The 17,831-nt window shown below is 49.3% G+C and overlaps 2 protein-coding genes across 3 annotated transcripts; one reads left to right on the forward strand and one right to left on the reverse strand.

The window, feature by feature from the left end:
- Positions 1 to 84: 84 nt before the first annotated feature.
- Positions 85 to 11,892, reverse strand: GAS2L2 (growth arrest specific 2 like 2). 2 transcript variants are annotated; one of them, XM_079956013.1, is made up of 6 exons: positions 10,749 to 11,892; positions 9,310 to 9,545; positions 8,344 to 8,451; positions 6,129 to 6,225; positions 3,929 to 4,238; positions 85 to 2,334 (listed from the first exon to the last, which is right to left on the reverse strand). In XM_079956013.1, the coding sequence occupies exons 1-6, from the start codon at positions 11,104 to 11,106 to the stop codon at positions 495 to 497; spliced, it is 2,949 nt and encodes a 982-aa protein (XP_079812139.1). In that variant the 5' UTR covers positions 11,107 to 11,892; the 3' UTR covers positions 85 to 494. The 2 variants fall into 2 exon arrangements, with proteins under 2 accessions (XP_079812139.1, XP_079812138.1); XM_079956012.1 differs by having other exon boundaries at positions 9,310 to 9,548.
- A 2,402-nt stretch (positions 11,893 to 14,294) lies between these two features.
- On the forward strand, positions 14,295 to 17,690 carry LOC307204462 (uncharacterized protein C17orf50 homolog). Its single transcript, XM_079956046.1, has 3 exons — positions 14,295 to 14,869; positions 16,515 to 16,756; positions 17,197 to 17,690. Exons 2-3 carry the CDS (start codon positions 16,527 to 16,529, stop codon positions 17,405 to 17,407), a joined length of 441 nt encoding a protein of 146 aa, XP_079812172.1. The 5' UTR covers positions 14,295 to 14,869; positions 16,515 to 16,526; the 3' UTR covers positions 17,408 to 17,690.
- The last annotated feature ends 141 nt before the right edge of the window (positions 17,691 to 17,831 follow it).

A 17,831-nucleotide genomic window follows, 5' to 3' on the forward strand; every position in this document is an offset into this window, starting at 1 on the left:
GACCTTAGCAAATGAGCTATATTCCACCTTTGTTTTGTGAACTGCAGAGACACAGGTGATACTCAACTAAATGCCCCCCACCAGACCTGTATTCATCCAAGTTTATTTCCAGAAAGTCGAAGAGCAAAGATAATGATATGTAGAACATACAACTCCCCACTGGCAAACTTTTGTTTCCCTGTGGGATCAACACACTCACAGAGGTACAGCTGCAAGCTTCTAGCTTTCAGGGTTACAAGCTAAGACCTGCACTTGGTGTCTGCTAACTGTTTAGGCAGCTGAGGGAGTAGGAGAGAGGGGTTCCCACCCCACCCCTGGTTCAACACACTGCATAGTTAGCACACAACCATAAATGCATATGGTACAATTCTCATTAATTCACTTTTCTGGCCCAAAACTGAGACCACCAGAAACAAAGCTTGGCGATGGGGGTTAGGCACAAGAAAAGACTGCAATTGCAATTCTGAGACTGCAATCGCATCTTTAAGGAAACGTCACACCCAGGACTCCTCCACACCTGACGCCTCTGTTTCCCCCTCTGTGACACTTGTTTTCCTCCCAGGACCCCCGTCTTGTGTGGAGGAAGGGCTGCAGTCAGAAAGTGCAGCCTGGTCTTTGGACCCAGTGTCCCCCGAGCCATTTTGCCTCACGCCAGCCTGACCACTCCAGATTTGGGATTTGACACTCTGGGCCTTCTTCGCCTGGGCCTTGACGCTGGATCCTCTTTGGGCATGCCTGTATGCGATTGGAGTGGGGATCCTTGAAGGCCTCTTTTCGGGCCTATTGTCTCTGCGTGGCCGGATTTTGGGGCGCAGCTTCAGCTTGTAAATGGAGGGCACCCGCTCCGGTTTCTTCAGAGACCTCCTCGGCTTATTCTGAGGTAGTTTTGTGTCCTCGGGAGCTGGAGAGTGCTCTGGAGAATCAGGAGGTCTGCCTGGCATCACTTGAGAGCCTCTGGCGTTTCTGTCGACTTCCACATGAGCTGTGTGGTATGGTTCTCCACCTTCTGCTTCAGGGGCCACACAGTTCTCCTCAGAAACAGCACTTTCTCCGTCTAGGAATGTTTTTCCGGCCTGGTTTCCATTCACCAGAGATGGACTTGACTGGGGGGAACTGCCCTCAGTCCCTGCGTGCTCCCGGTGCAGTGTTTTGGAAAGCTCTTGAATAACGCTGTCATAATGTAGTCCTGCGGGGTGCCACCTCATCTCCCTCTCAGGCACATAGACCCCGCTCCGAGGCACACTTCCCTCAGAGACTGAGGTCCTTGCGGTGATAGGCAAAGAGGACCAGGTGGATGTGGAGACCCTGGGCCCATTACAGGTCAAGGCCATGGCGTCTCTTCCTTGGCAACAGTCCACTCCAAACCCTCCTAGCCGACTCCCACGAGAAATGGGGTTGCCTTCAGAGACTTCCTCCAGCTCCTTGATGTTGGCCAAAATCTCATCCTCTAGGCTCCTGTACAGAGCTTGTTCTTCCACCGGGTCAATAGGCAGTGGTGTGTAAACACGTTCCGTTCCCCTGCCCAGTTCCTTGATATCTCCTTGACTCATCTGGCCATCTTTACAAGGTCTTCCTGGAACACTTTCTTGCCCAGCTAAGGTCCCACCATCCTTCATTTTCTGACCGATTCCACCCCCTGAGCTGTTGGAGAACCTGCTGGCTGATGCTTCCAGGCTGACAGCCTTGCCCTGTTCTCTCAGAAGAGGGGCTCTGCCCTTGAAAAGCTCTTTCCTGGGCAGGTTGCCTTGGTTTTTGTCCAGGGTGTTACCCCCATTTCTGAAACAGAACGCCTCTCGGTAGCTGCTACTAATTGCTGGCGGCCTGTATGATGTTGGGACAACTCTTCCAGAGGTCTTCGCACTGCTGTCTTCTTTCTGAGTCACACCTGCGTGTTTTACTGGGGAGGGTGATCGCCATGCTATTGAGTCCTTACTCCAGCTGTGTACGGTGACTGCACTTTGCGGCCTTGCAGGGCTTTCCATTGGGGCCTGGAAGTGCTTGGCTGGACTGGAAGAGCGGGTTTGCGGGCCGTTCATTTCAGGCTGGGACCTTCCTGGAGGCCGGGTCACTGGAGCCCTTGGTGCAGCCACTCTGGACGACGCTGGCCTCTCTGGTTTCTCTTTGTGAGGTGTCGGCGTTGGGATTCTGGCAGAAGATCTTCCGCGATGTGCCTCTGAGACAGATTTCCGAATGGGCGAGGTGTTCTCCGTGCTTCCGTTCAGCTGGGACAGGACAGGGCATGCCTCTCTGCTGCTCCGCATAGAGAGAGTTGGCTTAGATGCGGGTCTCTCTTCGGGGGCCGGCAGCCTCCGGGTTGGAGTCACTGACCTCGCCCTGAAAGAGGAGAACACAATAATATAAGCACAACACATAGTGGTGCATGCACTAGTTATCTCCCGCTTGGATTACTCTACGTGGGGCTACCTTTGAAGGTGACCCGGAAACTACAACTAATCCAGAGTGTGGCGGCTAAACTGGTGACTGGGAGTGGCCACTGAGACCATATAACACCGGTCCTGAAAGACCTGCGTTGGCTTCCTGTGCGTTTCTGAGCACAATTCAAAGTGTTGGTGCTGATCTTTAAAGCCCTAAATGGCCTCAGCCCAGTATACCTGAAGGAGCGTCTCTGCCCCCATTGTTCAGCCCGGACACTGAGGTCCAGCTCTGAGGGCCTTCTGGTGATTCCCTCCCTGCAAGAAGGCAGAGGGCCTTCTCGGTATTGGTGCCCACCCTGTGGAACGCCCTCCCACCAGGCGTCAAGGAAATAAACGACTATCTGACTTTTAGAAGACATCTGAAGGCAGCAGCTGGAATTCAGAAGCATTGTTGCCCCCAACTGTAAATTCCTTGTAGGAACAATGTAGGACCAATGGGGATATATATATATATATATATATATATATATATATATATTGTCAGGGGTTCAGGAGCAGAAGCACAGGGAAGAGGGGAGATGGAGAGCGAAGGGGAAGAATCTGAGGGCAGCGTAGGAGAAGATGACAGTGGCCCGAGAGATTCCATGAGCCTCTCCAGCGAATCGGAAGATTCACAGAAGGGGGCGCCAGTGGCCAGGGCAAGGGGATTCCCAAGGGGGACACTCCAGGAGCAAGGGGCCAGCAGGGACTCCCAGAGTAGCAGTTGGAAATCAGGACCAGCTTCCCCACCAGAGCATAGTGGGGGGGAAGAGTCCCAGGTATCGAGGGCAGAGGATTCCACACCAGGGAGTGAAGATAAGTCAGGGCTGGCCACGCCTCCATCGGAGAGCCAGACAACGGAGGGGAGGTCAGATCCGGGCAGTATCCCGGAAGAGGGAAGCAGTGACAGAAGCAGTGTGATGGTCAGGAGGAAGGTCACTGGGTTGGCGCGAGAGGCAAGTTCAAATGTACAGGAGCGCGGGACAGCAGAGAATGAGGATTGGGAACCGGGTCCTAAAGCCCGCCGGAGACAGGGGGAGGAGTCAGCCGACTCAGCGTCGGAAGAGTCCAGAAAGGGGAAAGCCCCGGCGGGCAGGAGGACCCAGAGGAGGAGAGAACAACGGAAAAGGTGGAGCAGGGCTAAGATCTTAAACTGGTGTCCGAGGGGAGGAGATTCAGATGGGACTTCGCCGGTCTAGGGTTTAAGACGTAGAGCTGCGCGCTGCGGCTTTGGAATGGAAGTTGAACTTCAATAAAGACTTTTGTACATAACGACGATCGGGCGTTGGTCCTCTGTGAGCTGGGACCTAGGGGCAGCTCTGACATATATATATATATATATATATATATATATATATATATATATATATATTCTAGCTTGTAGCTCAGTTTCTTTACCATAACATTGTTCCAGTTACTCTGGGCCATAAATCTAGTTTGGTCAGAAGTGAAAACTTTGAGTTGTTGGCAGAAAACAAATCCTTCCTATCTTTCCACACATTATCTGTCATCACCTGAAGGAAGGGACTCTCCGATGTTCTGAGGCCCCGGGGGAGATAAGCAGAGCTGTGGATTTCCTGCTGCTGCTGCCGCCACCATTGCTCGGAGGTGACTGCTGCAGAGTCTTCCACCCAGGGCTGTGGGTGTTAGGAGTGTAGGTCCTCCACTCCACTGGGGGCAGCGGGCTTTGGGATCGGGTGACAATCAAAGCAGGCTGGGGCTTGGGGTTGTCTTTCCTGGGTGTTAAGCGGGCTGTGATTTCATGTTGGACCGGCGTGGCTTGCATCTTCTGAGGGCTGCCTGCCCTCAAGGCTTGTTTGTGAGCTGCAGAAAGGGTTGGGGATATCAACAAGAGAGAATCCTGCAGCACCTTAGCTTCTAACATAGTTATCACAGTATATGCTTTCAAGGTCTGGAATCTTATTTTGTCAGAGATGTGGAATAGCTGAGTAGCTCACAGATCTGGCTTGGACTCTCCTGGGCACATTCATCCCCCGGGCCTGAGGTTCCTAGAAGGACTAAAGGATAGGTCTACTTCTGCATTAATTCTGCAAGGAAAATTATACCAGCATTGCAATATTCCAAAAATCCTCTGCAATATGTTGCATCCTGGATCCCACGGACATTTCCTGCTCATCTGACCAGCTCGCTGCCACCCAAATAATTCATTACTCACATAACATAAAAGGAGATTCCGACTAAACATTAGCAAGAACCTTCTGACAGCAGGAGCTGTTCGAAAGTGGAATGGACTCCCTCGGAAGGTTGTAGACTCTCCTTCAATAGAGGTGTGAACCACCCTGAGATCTTATGGTGAAGGGCAGTATATAAATCTTATAAAAATAAATAAATAAATAAGTTTTAAAACAGGTTGGATGGTCCTCTGTCATGGATGCTTTAGTTGAGATTGCTGCATTACAGGGAGTTGGACTAGATAACCCTCAGGGTCCCTTCCAATGCTTCAATTCTATGATTTTATGATTCCATGAAGTACATTTTCTTTCCAAAATTTTGGGAGGTTCCATCGATTTGCTTGGGTTAAGTTCAGTTCTAAGGACTGTATTTGTTATCTGCAGCACTGGCCTGCCCTCTAGTGGACATCAGTGTCACTACAAAAGTCATGGCAATGGCTTTTATACAAGCTGCAGGTGCCCTGCTCTCTTTCGTAGCACAGAGGGCAGGAACCTCAAGCCCAGGAGATGAATGCAGCCCTGCCAGCCCCCGGGACTCTGCCTAGGCTACAACCTTCCCCAGCTGCATCCTCTACTGGTCCTGCTTCACATCCTGGTTTTGCCTGGGTAATGCCTCTGGGTTGCCTGGATTGAGGACAGAGAGGTATGTTTGTGTGTATAAACTAGCCTGCGGTACAAAGGTAAAATTTATATATGCGGCCCCGCCCACTTTTGCCTCCTGCCCCGCCCACCCCTACCATGTACCTCCTGGAAGGATACTTATGAGAGAATGCAGACCTTGGGCTAGAAAATTGTTCCCCACCCCTGTTATTAGCAGGTATAGTAGTACCTCAGGTTAAGTACTTAATTCATTCCGGAGGTCCGTTCTTAACCTGAAACTGTTCTTAACCTGACGCACCACTTTAGCTAATGGGGACTCCTGCTGCTGCTGCGCCACCGGAGCACGATTTCTGTTCTCATCCTGAAGCAAAGTTCTTAACCTGAAGCACTATTTCTGGGTTAGCGGAGTCTGTAACCTGAAGCGTATGTAACCTGAAGCGTATGTAACAGTGGTACCATCAGGTCAGGGCTTTAGGACAGATGTGAAGGGCCCAACTCAGCAGAAGGAATATAATAATAATAATAATAATAATAATAATAATATCTTACTTATATGCCATCCATCTGACTGGGCTGCCCCAGCCACTTGGGGAGGCTTCCAACAAATATTAATGCCTCTTCAAAGGGAACCCCGGGAATTGTAGCTATGCAGGGGTCTCTCCTAACAACTCTCAGCCCCCTTAACAAACTACAGCCCCCAGAATACCCTGGGGGAAGCCATGAGTGTTTAAAGCAGCATCCTAGCACTTTAAAGATATGGTTTGAATGTGGCCTGGGTCAAAGCCCTGATGTACAACAGCAGTCAGTTTCGAGATCTGCTGGACTAATTAAGCAAAACCACAGCAATGAAACACTTTAGATTGAGAGCGAAGGGCACAGAGATGGTCTTATTTTACGTCCGACAAGAGCACGGGGGACTTACAGAGCGAGGTGCACCGGCAGGGGTCATGCTTGTCTAGGTAGTGCTCTAGGGTGTCCCAGCCTCCGCCCACTCGGACCATCACGTGATTCCGCAGGATCTGGAGCAAAAAGGAGCGCAGGTGAGCACACATGCCCTTTCCTGACCGTGAGCCACAACAACACGTGCAGTCCCGGGGAATGCTGTCCCAAGTGACACCTGCCTGGCAGTGATGCAGACACCTTATTGATATCAGGCTAAGGGTTTTCCTCTACACCTGGGGATCTGAAAAGTTTTAAAACCTGGAGACAGTCCTATGCCAGGTGACTAAGAGATAGGTAAAGGTAAAGGACCCCGCCCTGACAGTTAAGTCCAGTTGTGAATGACTCTGGGGTTGCAGCACTCATCTCGCTTTACTGGCCGAGGGAGCTGGCGTTTGTCCTCAGACAGTTTTTCTGGGTTATGTGGCCAGCATGACTAAGTCACTTCTGGCAAACCAGAGCAGCGCACAGAAACGCCGTTTACCTTCCCGCCGGAGTGGTACCTATTTATCTACTTGCACTTTGACGTGTTTTCGAACTGCTAGGTTGGCAGGAGCAGGGACCGAGCAACGGGAGCTCACCCCGTCACGGGGATTCGAACCACTGACCTTCTGATCGGCAAGTCCTAGGCTCAGTGGTTTAGACCACAGCGCCACCAGTGTCCCAAGAGATTAAATACTAGTTATTTCACAAGTCTGTTTATGTGCCAGAGGCACACACACACACACAGAAAGTTAGACCAGTGGTTCCCAAACTTTTTTTGGGGGGGCTGCCCCCTTGGCTCCATAAATTCATCCCCACTGATCCTTTCCCTTATTCAGAACAGTGGTTTGCACAACCCACTGGGTAAGATAAAACACAATAAAACTCAAAACAGTAACACTTAATTGCACATTTATGCAAAATCCAATTGAAATGATTTGGTTTAATTGATTCAACAATGGACTTGATCCTGTAAATCAGCTTTGCAAAGCCTTGTAATCATTTACACCTCTTGCTCCTGTGGGTAATTCCACCCCCTGCCTTTGGGGGCAGCACTGCCCACTGTGGGAACCACTGTGTTAGATTCACATGATATTCCTATGTCCTACCTACAGGTAACTCTCTCTTCTCTATAGGCTATCTGCTTCTGGCACGAGCTGGATCCTTATACCCGATAGGGCTGGGAGAAACCCGCCTTTGACATTCTGGAAATCTGCTGTCAGTTGTTGAAGAACAGAGGTGAGGAACCTTGGGCCAGGGGGCCAGAATGTGGCCCTCAGCGTTCTCTATCTGGCCCTTATGACACTTCCAAGGCCACACCCTTTGCTTCTTGCCCTCCTTGTATGTTTTTGCCTGGCTGAGAGGTGTCTTTGACCTCTGATCATACTTCCTGCTTTCCTAGATGGTGGAGTGAAGAAGAATGTGACTCTGGATGCGTGTGGTGGTGGGGAGGATGTGGGAGAAATCTGATTCTGCTCATGTTCAAAGGTGAACTTATTGAATTTGCACATTCTAAAACAATATGAGAACCGTAATCACAGCCATCCTTCAAATCCAACTCATCTGAATTTTGCAGTGCAGTTCTCCAGCCCACCAACCAACCAGTCTTTACAAAAATGCATATATTAGCAGGGAGTGTGCATGAAAATGTTAGTGAAAATAACTTACAAGAATGCTTTATATTAGCGAAAACTGAGGAGCAAAAATGTGTACAGTAGTCAAAACTGTATACAAAAAATTGTGTGTTGAGAGAGATTTGCCCTAAAATGCTGAAGAATTTTCATGAGGATTTTTAAATGGCAGAGGTGTTGGGGAAATGGGAAAGTGAGAAAATAGAAATTGATAGATCCTTCCAACCCTAGGATTGGGGTGCCTGTGTCCTCTCCACCAACAAACCCAGCATGGCAACATTTCCCCTGCCATCATCCCAATTCCAACTGCCATTAGCCATTATAGTAGTCAAAAGTCCTGGCAAAAATGTGTGTATTATGAAAAATTCACACCAAAACACTGATGAATTTTTCAAGAGGATTTAAAAACGTGGCTCCAAAGTGGAGAGCTTAATTTCAGGATGGAAAAATTTGGAACTGAGAAGACAGAAATGGACAGCTTCCTCCAGCCCAAGTGTGTGAGCATGCTCAGAAACCAGCTTAAAATCCACATCCATTGCTCCACCCACTTTTGCCTCTGGCCCTGCGCACCACAGGTCAACTTACTCTGACAAAGATCAGCAAGTTCGAATCGCCCACACGGTATTTCCCTTCCGAGACTTTGATCATGGAGAACTGGACCGGGCAGGTGCAACGGCTGACAAGACACTGGACCTTTGCAGAAAGCAGGAGGATAAGAATAGTAATGAGTTTGGCAACAACAACCTGAATATGAGTGAGAGGAAGTGTGGAGTAGTGGTTAGAGTTTTAGACTAGGAGCTGTGAGATCAGGGTTTGCCTTCCCCACTCGGCCCTGACGCTCACTGGGTGACCATGAGGCCGGCCACCAATCACCCCTCAGCTTGGCCAACCTCACAGGGTTGTTGTGAGTATGAAACTGGGGAGAACAGTATTCATGAGCTTCTTGAAGTGAATGTGAGATGCACATTGGAATAGCACATTGGAACTCCCTGCCTATTGACATCTTCGCTGTTTGCTTTTCAGTGCCTGTTAAAAAGTTTTGTTTAGACAAGCCTGCCCAGATATTTAGAAGGTTGGTGTGAGTTTACAATTCTTTGTAGTCTATTGTTATTTTTACTTTTTGAAAGTCTTAAATTATTGCAATTTTTTCTTGTTGATAATCTTATTGTTTTACGCTTCTTTTCTTAAACAATCAAGCAGTTATAAATTTTATGAAATAAAACAAATAGTCGGGGGAACGATGATGATGATGATGACAGGTGGCCCTCTAGGATTCTTGATGTGGACCTCCAGAGCCACACCCCTCACCAGCCCTGCCCTGTCCCTTTCCTTTGCTGCTTTTGCCAGGCACAAATGTGTCATAGAATCATAGATGTGTAGAGCTGGAGGGGATCCCTAAGGTCATCCAGTCCAACCCCCTACAATACAAGAATCACAGCTACAGAATCCCTGGTAGATGGCCACCCAGCCTCTGCTTAAAAACCTCCAATGAAGGAGAGCCTTTGACCTGCGCAGCTTAGGGACCCTGTGTTTGCCCTGGGGCACGAATACCATCTGGTCGAGGTTCTTGAAATTGGCCGGCTTCCTCTGGGCCCTTGGGAGGGGGGTCTCTTCCGGCGGCAGGTTCAGGTCCTCGCGAATCTCCTCCTCGATCTCCTCCTCCATCTGGATGAGGGTGGGGGCACTCATACCAAAACGGGCGGCTCGGCGGGCCACCTCCAGGAGACAGAGGACAAAGTTCTTCTCGTTCTTGCGCAAGACCAGGTCTTCCGTCTCGAACATCAGGACTTCTGGAACAAAGCAGGTGGGGTGAAAGTAGGGGACAGCTAGGCAGTGTGGACTGAGGGGCGAATGGTGCGAAAATGCCACAGAGAAACCAAGTCAGAGTTATCAGCTAGTGCTGGGTCAAACTTTTCTCCTCTGTTTTGTTTTCTCTGTTCTCCATCAATCAAAAAGCGATTGCATTGGAGAAGTCCCCCAAAATCAAGAGTTTTCACTCCCATCTCTCATCCAAGGCAAGGCAACCATAGAATCATAGAATCATAGAATCATAGAGTTGGAATAGACCACAAGGGCCATCGAGTCCAACCCCCTGCCAAGCAGGAAACACCATCAGAGCACTCCTGACATATGGTTGTCAAGCCTCTGCTTAAAGACCTCCAAAGAAGGAGACTCCACCACACGCCTTGGCAGCAAATTCCACTGTCGCACAGCTCTTACTGTCAGGAAGTTCTTCCTAATGTTTAGGTGGAATCTTCTTTCTTGTAGTTTGGATCCATTGCTCTGTGTCCGCTTCTCTGGAGCAGCAGAAAACAACCTTTCTCCCTCCTCTATGTGACATCCTTTTATATATTTGAACTTGGCTATCATATCACCCCTTAACTTCCTCTTCTCCAGGCTAAACATGCCCAGCTCCCTTAGCCATCTTGATCCCACCTCTCATCTTGGGGGATTATGCCTTTCCCCACCAACAGACTCTCCCCCTGTGGGGAGTTGGACATAGCCAACAACATGCTTGATGCTGACCACCAACAGGAGCATAAAGTAGCTTCCTGGATCAGGCCATTGGCCCATCTAGCCCAGCATCCTGTTCTCACAGTGGCCAACCAGATGCCGGTGGGAAACCCATAAGCAGGACCTGAGCACAAGAGCCCTCTCCCCTCTTGTGGTTTCCAGCAACTGGTATTCACAAATATTGCTGTCTCCAGCTGTGGAGGCAGAGCACAGCAGCCATCAGGAGCCCTCTCCTCCTCCATGAATTTGTCCAACCTTCTTTCAAAGCCATCTAGGTTAGCAGCCATCCCAGCCTCCTGTGGAAGGGAGTTCCACGGTTTAACTATATGCTGCTACTTTTTGGCCTAACGGAGAACAAATCTGGTCCATCTTCTGCATGATGGAGCCCTCCCAATCTTGTTCTTTGCCACTCCAGAGGGCAGAATTGGAGGACCAAGATTTGGCAACCCTTCCTCACCCAGTTCTGAGCTGCGTACCTTTAATGCCCATCTCCTTCCGGCACCACTGGATGAAGTTGGACACGTTGTCCCTGGCTTGGAAGGTCCCTGGCTGAGCAAAGTCGTTGCAAGTCACTTCGCAGGTGGGCAACTGGAGCTTGTGGCTCAGACCCGGGTACCTCTGCTCAAAGTCCCAAGCCACTTGGGTGATGCTGTTGGCATGGTGACAGAGCAAGACCCCTGTCTCCAGGCCTTCCAAGAAGAACTCCACGTTGATGTCCACATCATAGAGTTCCTTCAGCCACTCGGCCAAGTCCTCCTTCATGGCATAGAGGTATTGTTCCCCAGTCTTGTATGGGCGGATGCTCCTCATACGAGCCTCCTGGATTCTGGACATCTTCAAGCGCTGGGGGGGGGACGGGGACTCAGTACAAAATCTGCTCAGGAACCTTAAAAACTCCAGCTCTCTCCTTGCCGTTCATCAACCCATCCCTTGAGCCACTCCCAACCACCTGTGACATCAAAACAAATCCACCTCAAAGTTATATTTTCAAGGCAGACTTTGGCTCCATGCTCCATCAGTTCTCACAGAAACCAAGGATATATTTGATCCCCTACAGCAGCATGGCTGGATCATCTTGTCAAAATGTTGGTGAGGTGGGAGCTTCTCCTGAAATGACTTCCTAAGATCTCCCATCTCATGACCTCATGGTCCTCACCATTAATGGTGACCCATCATCAGCTTGTCCTTGGTTCAAAACTCATTTCTGGCAAGAGCAGAGCGTCCCTCGTTGGTCCACCACTGCTCCACGAGGCAACTATTGGATTCCTCTTACACTACGAGCATCTGATATCCTCCTATCTTACGCCCTCGAACATATTCACACACACGTGTCCTTCGGGGATTTGCAGAACTTCTGGTGCAAGATCCGTAAAAAGAGGGAGAATCTCTTTCGTAGGGCCGGGTCCCTGGTCTGTTGTGCTTCCTCCTTCCCAGTCCTGTTCTCTTCTCCTTGGTGACAGACAACTCTCGACAAAACACTCCCCGTTCGCTCTGCTAGATCGGATGTCGCTTTGCCTCGGCTGGAGCAAACAACCCTCGCTCCTTTTCGCAACATTGATCCACCCAAGCAAATGAGATTCTGCGAGCACAAAGCTTGGTGGGGGGCGGGTGGGGGGGTGGCAAGACAGATGTCCACTCACTGGAAACCATGGAGAAAGGACAGGTTAGTTGAGCTTGGATGTAGCCAGGGTTTTTGTTAGGGGGGGGGGCAGAACCTCAGTTTGCTATGCATTTTTTGTATTGATTGAGGGGGCAGCTGCCCCTCCCTGCCCCCCTTGGCTACACCCATGTGTAAGAGTCAGAAGTGACAGAATAGAAGAGAAGTTTATAAAATTGTGCACAGTGTGGCAAAAGCCAACAGCAAAAAGGTTTTCTCCCTCTCATAACACTAGAATTCATGGACATCCAAGGAAGCTGAATGTTGGGAGATTCAGGATAGAGAAAATAAAGGACTTTTCCACTCAGTGCATAGTTGAACTGTGGAACTCGCTGCCATAGGAAGCAGTGATAGCCAGTGACGGCTATTGCTCTGCCTCCAGAATGAGATGGGCTCTGGCTGTTCACTGCTCCACCTAGTGGCTGGTGTGCATTTGGGACCAGTAGGACAGAAGGCAGGGAGCCCAACAGTAGGTGGCGCCAGAGCCAAAGACAGGAGCCTGCAAATTGTACAGTTGTACCTCGGTTTACGAACTTAATCCGTTCTTGAAGTCCGTTCTTAAACCAAATCTGTTCTTAAACCGAGGCGTGCTTTCCCTAATGAGGCCTCCCGCTGCTGGTGCCCTTCCACCGTTTGGCTTCTGTTCGTAGACCGAGGTAAAGTTCACAAACCGGGACACTACTTCTGGTTTTATGGAGTTTGTAAACTGAATAGTTCGTAAGCAGGACTGTTCATAAACTGAGGTACCACTGTACTTTTGTCTCCCATCTCCTCCCTGCTGAATTCTACAAGGGGCAACAAGGAGACTTAGGAGAAGGAAGTTGACAGACAGGGTCACTCCTTGGGCTAGTTGTCAGTAAGATGGCGGGGGGCTGGGGGCTGGCTGAGGGCAAACTAAGGTTGGTGAGGCAGTGCTCCAGTTGCCCTAACGGACCAGCCTCCACTGCACTCTTGACATTGCTGCCGCTTGGTCCCATCCCCTCTACTTCCCAGTAAGAAGCAGCGATGCAGAGATGAAGTGATGCCAACCTACCTCACTGTCTTCTGTGACTGGGGGCACCATTTTGTTTTTGCCCCAAGTAATGAAGTATCTTGGGCCCATGATCCTGCTTTCAACTGGGAGACATGGAACTGTTTCTCTGTCCACATTCTCCGTGCCCATATATCATTTTATAAACTTCTTTTGTGCCCTCTCTTACTCATCTGTTCTCTAAACTAAGAAGTACCAAACCATGCATCCTTTCACCATAGGGGAGTCACTCCACCCTTCTTCATCAACAACGTCCTTTTTGAGGTGAGACGACCAGTGTCCAAATGCAGTCTCACCATAGATTTGTATAACGGTATTATGATACAGTGGTACCTTGGGTTAAGTACTTAATTCGTTCTGGAGGTCCGTTCTTAACTTGAAGCACTGTTCTTAACTTGAAGCACCACTTTAGCTAATGGGGCCTCCCAGTGCCAATGCACCGCCAGAGGACGCTTTCTGTTCTCATGCTGAAGCAAAGTTCTTAACCCGAGGTAATATTTCTGGGTTAGCGGAGTCTGTAACCTGAACTGTATGTAACCTGAAGCGTATGTAACCCGAGGTACCACTGTATTGTAATAAAGTTTGCCACTGGGCTTGTGCAAAGTGCAATTCAAGGCCGCTGGATAACCTCATATTGTGTGTGTGTGTGTGTGTGTGTGTGTGTGTGTGTGTGTCTGAAACTCAGGCAAGGGGCTTCTGGGACAGAGGAGCTCTGAGTGACACACGCTTCCCTTCAGAATCACAGCAGCTATTACCTGAGAGTAGGGATGTAGGGAGAGTGTTTTCCATTGGGGCCCTGCAGTTGCTACATGCAACACTGAATCTTTTCTGCTGCAATTTGTCTTCGGAAATGGTGAAATTACATGACTGCAATTGTCATTATGTCAATTTTGAATGCAAAGGGGATTGTCTGCAGACTGAAAGCTACACCACTAGCGAATATCCACTGCATTTTTAATGGCCCTCAATACAATTTCACTATGCTGAAAACTCTGACCCATTGCTCTGTATTTATTTTTTAATACTGAAGATGTCATGAAGCTCTGCATTTCACTCAGCCACAGTTACTGTTCCCCCCTTTTTTATTGATCTGTACAGCCTATTGACTTTATACAGCTGTGTTTTCAAAAACCAATAAGCATATTGTTGCCAGACACCCCAATTTGAAGAGTGGTGAGAGATTCCAGGGGTTCCAGGTGCTCACCCAGGGTTTGTGTTTCCTTTGGAATGAGGGACAGCAGAGACTGTGGCGTCTTTATGGCATATGGTTTATTTACCAAAAGGGTCTTGCTTCTTCCATAGCCACAGCCTTGGATTCAAGCAGAAACCAGATATCACCCTCTCTGACTTCCCAGCCTGTTGCTTTTCCACTTCTAGCTCCTAGCTCACATAACTCAACTTTCCACTCTGCCCTTTTGTATTTCTAACTAAAAGCCAGTTGAAGGAGGGGCCCCTCCCATTTTTATCTTGCACAGAGCCACTTCCTTTGTTCCCTTAATGACCCATTATCTCGGATATCGCCTCACCAGGAAACTATCCTGGCTATCCCAAGAATTAGAAGGGGGCCCAAGCATTCAGCCTAGCCCTCCCTGCAAAAAAACCTCATAACAACATATACTGATTCTGTTTGCTGGATTGATTTCTGTTCTGGACATTGGACAAGTAAGCGAACATTGACTGATTCTCACACCTTCCTCACTCCCCAGGGAAGTGAAGAACCTTAGCCTCGTATCTGCCGGACAGAACAGCCTCTCTAGAACTTGCCCGGAGAAGCTATGTGATGTCACAATGGACTGAGGTCGCCTTGCCATGACACAGCCCTCTCGAGGGGGTGGCGTCTGGGAGACAACAGCCCACAGGTTCAGCAGATCATTCAGTAAAACTCACCACTTCCCTCATCTTTTTCACTGGTAGGTGTTAGTCAAAAATGTCTGAGGGCTGGGACACGTCTTTCCCCCCAGCTAAGACTGGAGACATTCCCAAGAAGGCAGGAGTGGGGAACCACAGGCTGAATGCAGCCTTGCTGGGCTCTTGATCTGCACCCCGTACCCCTTAAATTCTCTCCTGGCCACACACAATGTTTCACTACCTGACTGCATGCGTCCTTGAACTGTGAACTTCCTTGCCTGGAGGCAGGACAGAGAGGAGCGTGTGAGTGTCTGTATGTGGAAAAGGTAAAAGGTAAAAAGGTAAAGGACCCCCGGACGGCCAAGTCCAGTCAAAGGCGACTATGGGGTGCGGCGCTCATCTCGCTTTCAGGTCGAGGGAGCCGGCGTTTGTCCACAGACAGCTTTCTGGGTCATGTGGCCAGCATGACTAAACAGCTTCTGGTGCAACGGGACACCGTGACGAGTGCCAGAGCACACGGAAACGTCGTTTACCTTCCCACCGCAGCAGTACCTATTTATCTACTTACACTGGTGTGCTTTTGAAATGCTAGGTTGGCAGGAGCTGGGAGAGAGCAACAGGAGCTCACCCCGTCATGGGGATTCGAACCGCTGACCTTCTGATTGGCAAGCCCAAGAGGCTCAGTGGTTTGGACCACAGTTCCACCCGCATCCCTTTCACTTGTGGGAAACCTTCCAGAGGCAAAAGTGGGGGGGGGGGAAATGTGACATCAGCACTGCACGTGTCAGAGGTTTCTATAAGGACATACCTCCCTCCAGACTAGCAAAGATGGTTGCATCCAACTAAGATTTCCTCAAGAGACTAGACCTATTTAAAGGAATGGACCCAAGTTAGCTGGGCCCATTATCTTCAATCTTTCAAGGGCACAGAGCAGTGCTGGTGAGGGGTGTGGCCTGGAAGAGTGGGAGTGGCCTAAGGCAAGTCTCAAGGGCTGGGTGAAGAGGCCAGAGGGCCACATTTATCCAGATTGCACTTCCGGAGTGCTCAAAGCACTTATCCTATGCACCATCTCTAGGGTCGCCATATGTCCGGAATTTCCCACATATCCGGAATACTGTAGTTGGAAGCAGTGTCGGGGGGGAAGAAGAAGAAGAAGAAGAGTTTGGATTTGATATCCCGCCTTTCACTCCCTTTAAGGAGTCTCAAAGCGGCTAACATTCTCCTTTCCCTTCCTCCCCCACAACAAACACTCTGTGAGGTGAGTGGGGCTGAGAGACTTCACAGAAGTGTGACTGGCCCAAGGTCACCCAGCAGCTGCAAGTGGAGGAGTGGAGACGCGAACCCGGTTCCCCAGGATTACGAGACTACCGCTCTTAACCACTACACCACACTGGCTCTCAAATTGATGAAACGTCCAGGAAAATCCAGACATATGGCAACTTGTGTCGACAGTGTCATTTTTGGAGAGTTTCCTTAAAAACAGCTCAAAAACTTCAAATTCTCACTGTTTGAAATATGGCAACCCTAACCATCTCGTTCTAAATCCTTACAACGACCTTGAGAGGTAGATCAGGGTTGTCCTCATATTTTGCAGATAGGCTTGCTTGGTGTTGAGTTGCGAGATGTGATCTAAAATGGGCATAACATAACTGAAGTCTCCAGCCCGTACTGTTATCTCTGTGCCCCCCCCTCTCTCTTTTAATCCAGGTTTAAAATCTGATGTCCCAAACCAGACCAGAAGAGGAAGAGAGTGAATCAGAGGAGAGATGCCACCAGGAACCAGAAGCAGAAGATAATGTGCCAGACCTCGATGCAGAAGGATCCAGCTCTAGTGCTCTTGTGGATTCCCCTCAGTCTCCCAGCACGGAGCAGCTGCCAAAACAGGAAAATTGGCTGTGGAGCTGGTTTTCTTTCCCCCTTCTCTCTGGTCTTACCTGGCTGGCAGACAGGTAGCAGCTCAGACGCCTTCCTCAAAAGCAAACATCTCCTCTCCGTAGCAGTGAAAGAGTTGCATTGCATTCTCCCCATTTTAGAGACAGGAAGACCGAGTCTGTATGTGTGTAAAGTTGAAATGGAATGTTTCACAAACTGGAGGCCCAGGGGCAGAATAGGGTGGGGCTAGAACTCAGATGAAAAGCTCAAGGCCACCCCAAATTTCTCATTTGGATGTTGACTGTTTTAAGCTCAGGAGAGGGCCCTTGTGCTTGGATCCTTTCCATTGGAGCATCTGGTTGGTCACTGTGAGAAGAGGATGCTGGCCTAGATGGGCCATGGGCCTGATCCAGCTGCAGGGCTCCTCTTAAGTTTTTTAAGCCCCAGCGTGCTCTAGCCTTTCTTTTTAAGGAGCCCTTCGAGTTATTTTAATTGCAAACCTTCCTTTGCCTCTTAGGAACAAGCCCCTGCAGGAGCCCATCTGCAGTCAGCTGGAGAGGAACAGATCCTCCGGCAGGATGTGCCCAGAGTGCGAAATTCTGTTCTGCAAAAAGTGTGAGACGTTACATTACAGCCGGGCTTTCATTGAACATGGACTGCTGGGCCACAGCACAGAAAACCTGCCGGAGGCTTTGAGCCCAGCGCTGAGTACAGGCAAGACGCAATGAGGACTAGTATGCTGCAGAGTCTAAATGCTATCTTTCCCAGCGGGTGAATTAGTGATGGTCCCAGGTCAAAGCTGCTACCCTGTTTTCCTGATAGAGGCCCAGTGTCTTTAATGGCTGTGCAATGGGTAGAAATATAACAGCCCACAACATTCTCACAACCAGGGGAGAAATTCAATTCAGTTCACATTTAAAGCAGACTCTCTCAAATTCGTATGAGAAGTGAAATGCGGCCATCCTTCAAAATCCACGTGTATCCAGTTTTTGCAATGATCCTCCAAAACGAAGGAGAATGCAAGTAATAGGGAAACGTGTGCATAATAATGAATATATTGGTGAAAATAACATACAAAATGCAAAAATTGCTTGCAAAAATGTAATGTCACGCAAGAAGCTTTAGAAGAAAAGTGCACTGAAATGCTGCGGT

Source organism: Podarcis cretensis, assembly GCF_951804945.1.
Source record: "Podarcis cretensis genome assembly, chromosome: 15".
In the NCBI taxonomy this organism is placed as follows: Eukaryota; Metazoa; Chordata; class Lepidosauria; order Squamata; family Lacertidae; genus Podarcis; species Podarcis cretensis.